This window comes from Ornithorhynchus anatinus, chromosome 1 (assembly GCF_004115215.2).
Source record: "Ornithorhynchus anatinus isolate Pmale09 chromosome 1, mOrnAna1.pri.v4, whole genome shotgun sequence".
Taxonomy (NCBI): Eukaryota; Metazoa; Chordata; class Mammalia; order Monotremata; family Ornithorhynchidae; genus Ornithorhynchus; species Ornithorhynchus anatinus.
In genome coordinates, this window is record NC_041728.1 from 136202702 (window position 1) to 136214983 (window position 12282).

Here is a 12282-nt window from a genome sequence, read left to right on the forward strand (position 1 = left end):
GGGATTAGTACCCATGTCCTCTGACTCCCAAGCCCGTGCTCTTTCCACTAAGCCATGCTTCCGCTATGTCCCCCTTAGACTTTGAGCCCCATATAAAGGCAATGACTCTGTCTGATCTGATTGTGCATAACTACCCCAGGGCCTAGTGCAATTCTTGGTACATAATTAACACTTAACAAATGCCACTATTATTATTATAATTATCCAGGTTCAGACACTTGTTTGCCGTGTGACCTTGAGCAAGTCACTTCACTTCTCTGGGCCTCACTTCCCTCATCTCTAAAATGGGGATCATGACTGTGAACCCTGCGTGGGACAGGGACCGTGTCCAACCTGATTTGCTTGTATCCACTCCAGCACTTAGTACAGTGCCTGGCACATAGTAAGCACTTAACAAATATCACAATTATTATTATTCTTTGCATCATCATTATTGGTTTTTATTGAGCAGTCCCTCTGTGCAGAACTCTGTACCAAGCACTTTTGTAGCACATATTCCAACCTCCTAGTAATGAATCAATCGATCGAGCAATCAATGGTATTGATTGAGCTGCTAGTGCTTGGAACACCTGATCGAAGATTCATTTTCTAGGCAAAGAGAAGGGAGGTAGGGCTAGTACCTTTTAGCTCCTTGAGAGCAGGGATTGTGTCTACCAACTCTTTTGTACTCTTCCAAGCGCTTAGTATTAGCACTCTGCACAGAGTAAGAGCTCAGTAAATACTGCTGATCGATTGAATGACCAGCGGAGGGGAGAAAAGCACACAACTCAGCTCGGCGTAGTGGATAGAGCACGGGCTTTGACGTCAGAAGTTCTTGGGTTCTAATCCCGGCTCTGCCACTTGTCTGCTGTGTGACCTTGGGCAGGTCACTTTGCCTCTCTGTGCCTCAGTTGCCTTATCTGTAAAATGGAGATTAAGACTGTGAGGCCCCACGTGGGACAGGGACTGTGTCCAACTCAATTTGCTTGTATCCACCCCAGTGCTTAGTACAGTGCCTGGCACATGGTAAGCATTTAACAAATACCATTATTAATTAATTCATTAATGTTGGTATTTGTTAAGCGCTTACTATGTACAGAGCACTGTTCTAAGCGCTGAGGTAGATACAGGGCAATCAGGTTGTCCCATGTGAGGCTCACAGTCTTAATCCCCATTTTACAGATGAGGTAACTGAGGCACAGAGAAGTTAAGTGACTTGCCCACAGGCACACAGCTGACAAGTGGCAGAGCCGGGATTCGAACCCATGACCCCTGACTCCCAAGCCCGTGCTCTTTCCACTGAGCCACGCTGCTTATTAAATACCATTATTATTATTAGAACTATATTCTCCACTTACCCCAGACCAGCCATGGGGCAGAAAGAGTCCCTCGGCCCAGTTGTTCCCGTTGACAAAGAAGAGGCCGGCGATCATGATGAACACCCAGACTGCCAAGTTCAGGACATTGAGGACATTGTTGAACCCCACGGAGTTCTTCACCCCGAGAGCCACTATGATGGTCACGATGACAGCGATGACCAGGGCCAGAAGGTCTGGGTAGGATTCCTCTCCTTGCCCTGCAAGAGAGATAGAGGAGCAGAGGGGGACACAAGAGTTACTTCATTCATCCATTCGATCGCATTTACTGAGCGCTTGCTCTGCGCTAAGCGCTTCTACCAAAGGTGAACAAGTCTGTTGAAAAATGGAGCTAGCGTTTCGGGCAGAAGCGGATCATCAAAATGAGAAGTTTGTTCTAGGGTCCTGGAGTAAAGCGTGGATGTATATTGCAAAACTCTTGGAAAAAATTCCACTTGGGAAGTATCCCAGATGATTTATTCAGATTGTATGGCGTAGTGGATAGAGCTCAGGCCTGGGAATTAGGAAGTCATGGGACCTAATTCCAGTTTCACCATTTATCTCCTGGGCTGATCTTGAGTAAGTCACTTCACTTCTCTGGGCCTCAGTTACCTCATCCGTAAAATGGGGATGGAGACTGGGAGCCCCACATGGGACTGGGACTGTGTCCAACCTGATTTGCTTGTATCCGTCCCAGAGTTTAGTACAGTGCCTGGCACATAGTAAGCACTTAACAAATACCATAATTATTTCTAATATTAAATTGGTCGATCCCTTCTGTAGCTCCATTTTCCTTCTAAGCAGGCTTTTGTGGAAAGGCTTCAGTTTGGGGTCTTGAAGGATGTGCGTCCTAGTCAAAATACCTCTTCTTCAGAATGGTCAAATTGACACAGCACTTCTCCTTCTCTCTCCCCCTTTAGTACTTATTCTATTTTCACTGTACTCTGCTCTGTCTGACCCTTTCCCTCTTTGTGTCTGTTCTTTTCCTCTGCCCACCATCCTCTCTGCCTTTCTCCCTTTTCCTCCTTGCCCTGTCTATAACAGTTCCCTTATTACTTTCTGTAATTCCCTCCCTCCTTTCAGTTGTTTCTCTTTTAATGGCCGCTTCTTGCCTCCAAGCTTCCCTTTTCCTCGCTCTCCCACTTCTACCCTCCTTTCCCTCAAGCCTGTCCCTTTTTTTCATCTGCCACTCGTCTGCTGTGTGGCCACATCACTTCACATCTCTGGGCCTCAGTCACCTCATCTGTAAAATGAGGATTAAGACTGTAGGGCGGGGAGTGTGTACAACCTGATTAGCTTGTATCTTCTCCAGAACTTAGTACAGTCCCTGGCCTGTGCTTAACAAATACCATTAAAAAGTGCTTGTGAAATACTACAATCATTATTATTATTGTTATAATCCCAATAATAATAATAATGACACAAGATACGTGATGCCTGGGCTCAAAAAACCCATATCCACTGATGAGAAAAAATGACAAAATTAACTGTAGTTGCAAAGCCCTTGCTTTCTATTGCAAACAAGACTCCTCCTGGCAGCCTAGTTAAGAAGCAAATAGATGAGGGTCTTTCTAAAAAAACGAGCTGAGGTTTAGTCATCAATGGTCAGTGACACCAAAGATGAGAAACTGACTGCCAGCCTAGATTTAGTAGCCTAAATCTAATTAGGCAGATTTAAAGTACATAGTGAGGTCAGAGAGGGAAAGTCACTTGACCTCTTGGTGCCTGTTTTCCCCACTCTAAAGTGGATCCAGTCATATTGTGTTCCCTCTGGCCTGGATCACACAAGACAAGGATATTTCGGGAGAGAATTTTCCTTTGCTAGAAATTGTTATGGTATTTGTTAAGCCTTAATTATAAAAAGTTAAGTGCTGGGGTAGATAAAAGTTAATCAGGCTAGACACAGACCCTGTCCCACATTCGATAGACTGTAAGCTCAATGTGGGCAGATATTTATATTTATTATTATATTGTTTATTGTTATATCCTACTGTTCCTAGCATTTAGGACAGTGCTCTGCACACAGTAAGTGCTCAATAAGTACGTTTGACTGATGGACTGATATTTGCCCCATCCCCATCCCTGACCTTGAAACAATTACATGCACATCATTAAATTATTCAATAGTATTTATTGAGCGCTTACTATGTGCAGAGCACTGTACTAAGCGATTGGAATGTACAAATTGGCAACAGATAGAGATAGTCCCTGTCTACTGACGAGCTTACAGTCTAAGTTTTATTCATATTAAGTGCCAGTCTCCCCATCTAGACTGTTATTTTGTTAAGGGTAGGAAATGTGTCTGCTAATTCTGTTGTACGGTACTCTCTCAAATAATAATAATAATAATAATTATGGTATTTATTAAGCGCTTACTATGTGCCGAGCACTGTTCTACGCGCTGGGGTGAATACAAGGTAATGAGGTTGTCCCACGTGGGGCTCGCAAATTTAATCCCCATTTGACAGATGAGGTAACTGAGGCACAGGGAAGTTAAGTGACTTGCCCAAGGTCATACAGCAGACAAGTGGCAGAGTTGGAATTAGAACCCGTGTCTTCTGACTCCCAAGCCCATGCTCTTTCCACTAAGCTATGCTGCTTCCCAAATAATGTTGGCATTTGTTAAGCACTTACTATGTGCAGAGCACTGTTCTAAGTGCTGGGCTGGATACAGGGTAATCAGGTTGTCCCACGTTGGGCTCACAGTCTTACTCCCCATTTTACAGATCAGGGAACTGAGGCACAGAGAAGTTAAGTGACTTGCCCAAAGTCACACAGCTGACAAGTGACAAGTTGCAGGGTCAGGATTCAAGCCCATGACCTCTGACTCCCAAGCCTGTGCTCTTTCCACTGAGCAACACTTAATACAGTGCTCTGCACATAGTAAGCACTCAATAAACACCAGTGATTGATGGGGCTCACAGTCTAAGCAGGAGGGAGAACGGGTAGTGACTCTCCATTTTGCATTTAGGGAAAGTGAGGTACAGAGAAGTGATTTGCTGTAGGTCATGCAGCAAGCACTTGACAGAACCGGGATTAGATTAATAATTAAATAATTGTGGTATTTGTTAAGTGCTTACTATGTGCCAAGCACTGTACTAAGCGCTGGGATGGATACAAACAAATCGGGTTGGACACAGTCCCTGTCCCATGTGGGACTGACAGTCTCAATCCCCCTTACCCAGATGAGGGAACTGAGGCCCAGAGAAGTGAAGTGATTTGCCCAAGGTCACAGAGCAGACAAGTGGGGAGCAGGGATTAGAACCCATGACCTTCTGGGTCCCAGGCCAGTGCTCTTTCCACTAGGCCATGCTGCTTCTCTAAGGAAATGTCTGTTTCTGACCAGGATCTGTGCAAGGCAACTCTTGCACCTGGGGACCGCACAAGGCCCCAGTCCTGTATTCAATCATATTTATTGAGCACTTACTGTGTGCAGAGCACTGTACTGAGTGCCTGGGAGAGTATAATATAACAATAAATGGACACATTCCCTGTCCACACAAGCTTACAGCCTAGAGGGACTGTATCATATCAGAGTTGGCCCCAGGAACCATGATGACTTCAGCACATCTGTCTGCCTGCCTGCCAGGAAAAGGACATTTTGAGGTCAGGAAATGGGGGACCCAGAAGAAGAGGCTTCTAATATCTGTTCCATCATTTGCCTGCTGTGAGACCTTAGGCATGTCACTTAACCTCCTCTGCGTCTCAACTTTCTCACCTGTAAAATGGGGATAAATACCCATTCTCCCTCTCTCAGACTTTGAGCCTTATGTGGAACAGGGACTTTGTCTGATCTGATTACCTTGTATCTACCCAAGATCTTAGCACGGTGTTTGGTTTGTAGCAGCATGGCCTAGTGGGTAGAGCATGAGACCGGGAGTCAGATGTGCCTGGGTTCTAATCCCGGCTCCACCACTCGTCTGCTATGTGGCCACGTCACTTCACATCTCTGGGCCTCAGTTACTTGATCTGTAAAATGGGGATTAAGACTGTGGGACGGAGAGTGTGTACAACCTGATTAGCTTGTATCTCCTCCAGAATTTAGTACAGTCCCTGGCCTAGGCTTAACAAATACCATTAAAAAGTGCTTGCGAAATACTACAATCATTATTATTGTTATAATCATTAACAATAGTAATAATAATAATGACACAAGACACGTGATGCCCAGGCTCCAAAAACCCATTTCCACCGGTGAGAAAATATGACAAAATTAACTATAGTTGCAAAGCCCTCGCTTTGTATTGCAAACAAGACTCCTCCTGGTAGCCTAGTTAAGAAGCAAATGGATGAGGGTCTTTCTAAAAAAACGAGCTGAGGTTTTGTTATCAATGGTCAGTGACACCAAAGATGAGAAACTGATGGCCAATTATGCATTTCCTATGAGGCACAAGTGGGTTTGATTATCTCCATTATATTTTTGAGAACCAAAACCCACTTGCTAATTAATACTTTCCCCATCTATTAAGTTCAAAAATACCACAGGCATCCGCTCACCTGGCACACTGACACACACGTACACATCTATATCCATCTAAAAAAACTCGGCCAACATTTCAGTGCCATGATAAGGGCTGGGAAGACCCGAAATACTCTCTTTCCATACAGTCCAATGCATTAAAACCCAGGATATCCGGGCAGACCCCGGGAAAGGCCTGGGACATCTCATCTGTCCAGGTCTCTCCCTGGCCGACGGTTAGATCCTCCAGGCGTACATTCTGTTCAGAAAAAGATGCTTCTACCGAAGGAATTTTTTTTCCCAAAATAGCCCTGTCTTGGACAGGTCTGGCCTGAATGAGTTCAATGTATCTCGAGCCAATTGGGGATTTGGGAAACTAGGGCACCAAGAAGTCAACAATCAATCAGTCGATGGTATTTATTGACTGCTTACTATGTTCAGAGCACTGAACTAAGAGCTTGGGAGACTAGGATACAAGAGAATTGTCCGATGACTCTTCCCCACTTTTGGGGGAGAAATCTCTGGGGGATGCAGGATTAGAACTCCAATCTTACCGAGCCGCGGTTCTGACCACTTCAAACCTGCAGCAAGGAAGGGAAACTCCCAGGAATCATGAGTGGGAGCTGAACTGGCAATCCTGTGGGGGTGGCCGTTGGGATAATAATAATATAAATAATGATAAAAAAATTGCTAAGCACTTACTTAACACTCACTTCTCTGTGTCTCAATTGCTATCACCCGTCTCCAGGAACGGGTTCGTTAGGAGTCGGCGTGGTGAGATGGGGGCAGGGGCAGAAAACCTGAGTTTTGTTTAAAATTTATTTCACGAGGTGAATTGAGTTATTTGATTATTTAGACGCAACAAATTGAACTTCCCTTTTGGGAGGAATATGATTATTTGGTGGTATTAGAGTTTCCCTAATGGGAGGAATATACTTGTATGTTACTCCCGCTTGGCAGAACACTCGGATCCCACCCAGGTGGAATTGACTTATGGTTTGCCCGCAAGTGATGAGGCGGCTCGCTCCCACCATTCGCACGTCCCATTCGGGAGGAATCCACTTAGGTGTTAAATCCACTTATGCGTTACATGCCTGTGGTGGAGCCCCTAAGCTCCCACCCACGAGCACTCCCACCGGGGAGAAATCCACTTATGCGTTACGTACCCACGGTGAAGCGCCTGGCTTCCAGACCCACGAGCGTTCAGCAGGACGGGACACTCGCCCATCCCACGGCTCCTCACATGGTGCAGGCAGAGCGGCCTTCTCACGCTCTGGACGGAGGCGACCCGCAGCCGGCTGCTGCGAGTCTCAATCCTCTGCACAGAAGGTTAGAGGCTCCAAGTATTTATCACATGTGCTCTTAGGCCGTTCTAGGTTCCGGCCTCAGTTTATCCAATCTCTGCCCTAATTCGATTGGCACGGGGGCGAGGGGCACCTTCTGTATTCCCAGCTTGGGCTGTCAATCTGGGGGTTTGGGTTGTGGGGGCAGGATCCCCCCCTCACTTCCGAGTTCCGCCTGCTGGTTCAGGAGGTCACGAGATAGCATTTGACCTTGAGATGGTTGGTACCCCAGGGTCACCTTGCGAACAGTTACCTCATCTGTAAAATGGGGGTTAAGACTGTGAGCCCCCTGTGGGACAGGGACTGTGTCCACCCCTTCTATCTACTCCAGAGTTTAGTACAGTGCCTGGCATGTAGTAAGAGCTTAACAAATACCACAATTATTATGATTATGATTGTTATTATTATATATTTCAAGCACTGTACTAAGTGCTGGGGTAGATACCAGACAATAATAATGTTGGTATTTGTTAAGCAGTTACTATGTGCAGAGCACTGTTCTAAGTGCTGGGGGAGATACAGGATCATCAGGTTGTCCCACATGAGGCTTACAGTTAATCCCCATTTTACAGATGAGGTAACTGAGGCACAGAGAAGTTAAGTGACTTGCCCACGGTCACACAGCTGACACGTGACAGAGCTGGAATTCGAACCCATGACCTCTGACTCCCAAACCCGGGCTCTTTCCACTGAGCCACGCTGCTTCTCACATGAGGTCCCACACGGTCCCACATGGGGCTCACAGTCTAAGTAGGAGGAACAGGTACTGACTCCCCATTTTGTAGATGAGGAAACTGAGGCCCGGAGAAGTGAAGTGATTTGCCCAAAGTCACAGAGTACGTAGGAGCAAGGACTAGAACCCAGGTCTTCTGACTCCCAGCCCTTGCTTTTTCCACTAGACCACACTGCTTCTCCGGGGATGAGGACAGGTGAGGGTGAATGGACAGGCCAGTGCAATTAGGGGAAGTAGCATGGTGTAGTGGACAGAGCACTCGCCTGGGAGTCAGAAGGTCAGGTGTTCTAATCCCGGATCCATCACTCATCTGCTGTGTGGCCTTGGGTAAATCACTTCACCTCTCTGAGCCTCAGTTTCCTCATCAGCAAAATGGGGATTAATAATAATAATAATGCTGGTATTTGTTAAGCGCTTACTATGTGCCGAGCACTGTTCTAAGCGCTGGGGTAGACACAGGGGGATCAGATTGTCCCACGTGGGGCTCACAGTCTTAATCCCCATTTTACAGATGAGGTAACTGAAGCACCAAGAAGTTAAGTGACTTGCCCAAAGTCACACAGCTGACAAGTGGCCGAGCTGGGATTTGAACCCAAGATCTCTGACTCCAAAGCCCGTGCTCTTACCACTGAGCCACGCTGATTAAGACCATGGGAATAATAATACTAATGAATAATAATAAAAATATTTGTTAAACACTTACTTAACACTCACTTCTCTGTGTCTCAGTAACCTCATCTGTAAAATGGCGATTAAGACCGTGAGCCCCATGCGGGACAGAGACTGTATCCAACGCAGTTTGCTTGTATCCGACCCCAGCGCTTAGTACAGTGCCTGGCACGAATGCCACGGTTATTATTGTTATGATTATTCATTCCACCAGGAGAGAGGCCCTTACCTAGCCCATTTAGCGTTCCGACGCTGTCAGTCATCCAGTGGCTGATGCTGTGGTTGGCCAGGGAGTCGAACATGCTGCTCAAGGCGCTGGCTCCGGCGGCCGTGCCGATCAGGTATTCCAGGATCAGATTCCAGCCGATGAAGAAGGCCACAAACTCCCCCACGGTTACGTAGCTGTAGGTATAGGCAGAACCCGTGGTCTTGGGAACTCGCACTCCAAACTCGGCATAGCAAACGCCTGCACCAGACAGACACATACGGTCACAGCCCTGCGGCGAACAAACTATCCAGGGGAGAGACCCCGGAGCTCCTTTCTGCCCGCAGCTGAAGAACACTCAATCGACCACGGTGTATACTGAGCGCTTGCCTTGTGCAGAGCTTGTATACTTGCTTGTATCCACCCCAGCGCTTAGTACAGAGCGAGGCACATAGTAAGCACTTAAAAACCATAATAATAATAATTATTACTACTAAGCCTTTTGGAGATACAATGACCAGAATTGGTAGGCATGTTCCCTGCCCACAAGCAACCTACAGTCTAGAAGAGGAGTTTAAAGTCTCCCTCTATAATCCCTTATTCCCAAAAAGCACAAGCTTCCCTTAAAGACAGGAGCTTTTCAACACGCCTTTCCCAAGGATTCCCCAGATCCAAGTCACGTCAACCCATCAGCCACACGTAGCATTTACAGATGTATTTATTTAGGCCCTTCCACAGCACTTGCGCATACAAGTATGGTCGACTGGATGATCAGTGTAGTTATTCTGACGATTCTGTTTGTAAATACTTACGTCTGACTCCCCTGTTAGAGTGTAAGCTCTCTGTGGGCAGGGAATGGGTTTCTGTTGGGCTTTCACCCAGCGGATGCTCAATAAATATGTTTACTAGCGTGGCCTAGTGGATAGAGCACGGGCCTGGGAGTAGGATGATCATGGGTTCTAATCCCGGCTCTACCACTTGTCTGCTGTGTGACCTTGGGCAAGTCACTTATTCTATCTGGGCCTCAATTACCTCATCTGTAAAATGGGGATTGAGACCGTGAGCCCCACCTGGGACAGGGACTCTGTCCAACCCTCTTTGCTTATATCCACCCCAGCACTTAGTATAGTAAGCGTTTAACAAATACCAGTATTTTATCTGTTGCCTCATTGTACATTTCAAGTGCTTAGTACAGTGTTCTGCACATAGTAGGTGCTCAATAAATACTATTGAATGAAAACTACTATTCCCACCACTGCTATCACTACCACTACAACTACTACTATTACTGCCATTACCACTACAACATCTATAGAAAAGCAACGTGGCTTAGGGGAAAGAGCCCGGGCTTGGGAGTCAGAGGATGTGGGTTCTAATCCCAGCTCGGCCACTTGTCTGCTGGGTGACCTTGGGCAAGTCACTTAATTTCTCTGGGCCTGTTACCTTATAGGTAAAATGGGGATTAAGACTGTGAACCCCATGGAACAACCTGATGACCCTGTATCTACCCCAGCGCTTAGAACAGTGCTCTGCACATAGTAAGCACTTAACAAATACCAACATTATTGTTATTATCATTTCCTTGTATCTACCCCAGAGCTTAGAATAGTGCCTGCACGTAGTAAGCGCTTAACAAATACCGTCATTATTATTATCATTATTACTACTACTACTGCTCTTACTACCTCCTACTACTATTATTACTACTACTACCAGTACTACTACTGCTCTTACCGCGACTACCTCTACAACAACTATTACTCCTCTTACCACGATTACCACTACAACTACTATTACTCCTACCATGACTACCACTACAACAACTACTACTACTCCTACCACAACTACCTCTAAAACTACTACTACTCCTACCGTTGCTACCACTACAACAACTACTATTACTCCTACCATGACTACCAGTAGTTGTTGGGCTGGGCACATAGTAAGCGTTTAACAAATGCCAACATTATTATTATTATTAGTGGTAGTGTACAACAACTACTACTACTCCTACCACAACTACCTCTAAAACTACTACTGCTCCTACCACGATTACCACTACAACAACTACTACTACTGATCCTACCATTACTACCACTACAACAACTACTACTACTCCTACCACGACTACCACTACGACCATTCATTCGTTCAATAGTATTTATTGAGCGCTTACTATGTGCAGAGCACTGTACTAAGCGCTTGGGATGTACAAGTCGGCAACAGATAGAGACAGACCCTGCCGTTTGACGGGCTTACGGTCTAATCGGGGGAGACGGGCAGACAAGAACGATGGTAATAAATAGAGCCGAGGGGAAGAACATCTCATAAAAACAATGGCAAATAAATAGAATCAGGGTGATGTACATCACATTAAACAAAATAAATAGGGTGATGAAGATATATACAGTTGAGTGGCTATTACTACTCCTACCACGACTACCACTACGACTACTACTCCTCCTACCGCGACTACCACTACAACAACTACTCCTGCTCCTACCATGACTACCACTACAACAACTACTCCTGCTCCTACCATGACTACCACTACCACTTCCACTACTAGGGAAGCAGCGTGGCGCAGTGGAAAAGAGCATGGGCTTTGGAGTCAGGGCTCATGAGTTCGAATCCCAGCTCTGCCACTTGTCGGCTGTGTGACTGTGGGCAAGTCACTTAACTTCTCTGTGCCTCAGTTCCCTCATCTGTAAAATGGGGATTAAGACTGTGAGCCCCACGTGGGACAACCTGATTCCCCTGTGTCTACCCCAGCGCTTAGAACAGTGCTCGGCACATAGTAAGCGCTTAACAAATACCAACATTATTATTATTATTATTATTACAATAACTACTACTGCTCCTACCACAACCCCCACTACAACAACTCCTCCTCCTACCACTACTACCAGTACACCAACAACTACTGCTATTTTTACTACTACCGCTACTTCCGCTACTGCTATTACTAGTACGATTTACCATTACCATTACTACTTCTCCTAGTCTTACAACTACTACTATCTTCCCTTTCCCTGCAGTCGGGCCTGAATCTCAGGGGAGAAAACAGAACGGAGAACAGAACGGAAAACAGAATGGAGAGGCAGCATGGTGGAGTGGATAGAGCAAGGACCTGAGTGTCAGAAGATCCTGGGTTCTAGTCCTGCCTCCTCCACTTTTTTGCTGTGTGGCCTTAGGCAATCACTTCACTTCTCTGGGCCTCAGTTATCTCATCTGTAAAATGGGGATTGAGACTGTGAGCCCCACATGGGACAGGGGCTGTGTCCAGCTCAATTTGCTTGTATCCACCCCAGTGCTTAATAAAGTGCCTGGCATATAGTAAGTGCTTAACAAATACCATTATCATTATTATTATTAACAGATGTGGCTGTCTGATATCCTGGTGACACCCCCCTGGATTTTTACATAACAACTGCTTGCCTTTACTTCCACCCAGTCCTCTGTTTACTACAAAACATTTGCCTCTCCACTCTTAAGGACCCAAGGACCTGCATACAATTCAGCAATTTAATCATGGAACC

General features: G+C 46.0%; 1 protein-coding gene across 2 annotated transcripts in view; it reads right to left on the minus strand.

Moving 5' to 3' along the window:
• SLC7A14 (solute carrier family 7 member 14) overlaps positions 1-12282 on the minus strand; it is a 152718-nt gene that overhangs the window by 47592 nt on the left and 92844 nt on the right. For both annotated transcript variants that reach the window (XM_029074582.1, XM_029074577.2), the window contains 2 exons: positions 8768-9004; positions 1338-1555 (listed from right to left, as the gene is read on the minus strand). In XM_029074582.1, the coding sequence (XP_028930415.1) occupies positions 1338-1555; positions 8768-9004 (455 nt within the window). The remainder of the gene's footprint in view (positions 1-1337; positions 1556-8767; positions 9005-12282) is intronic.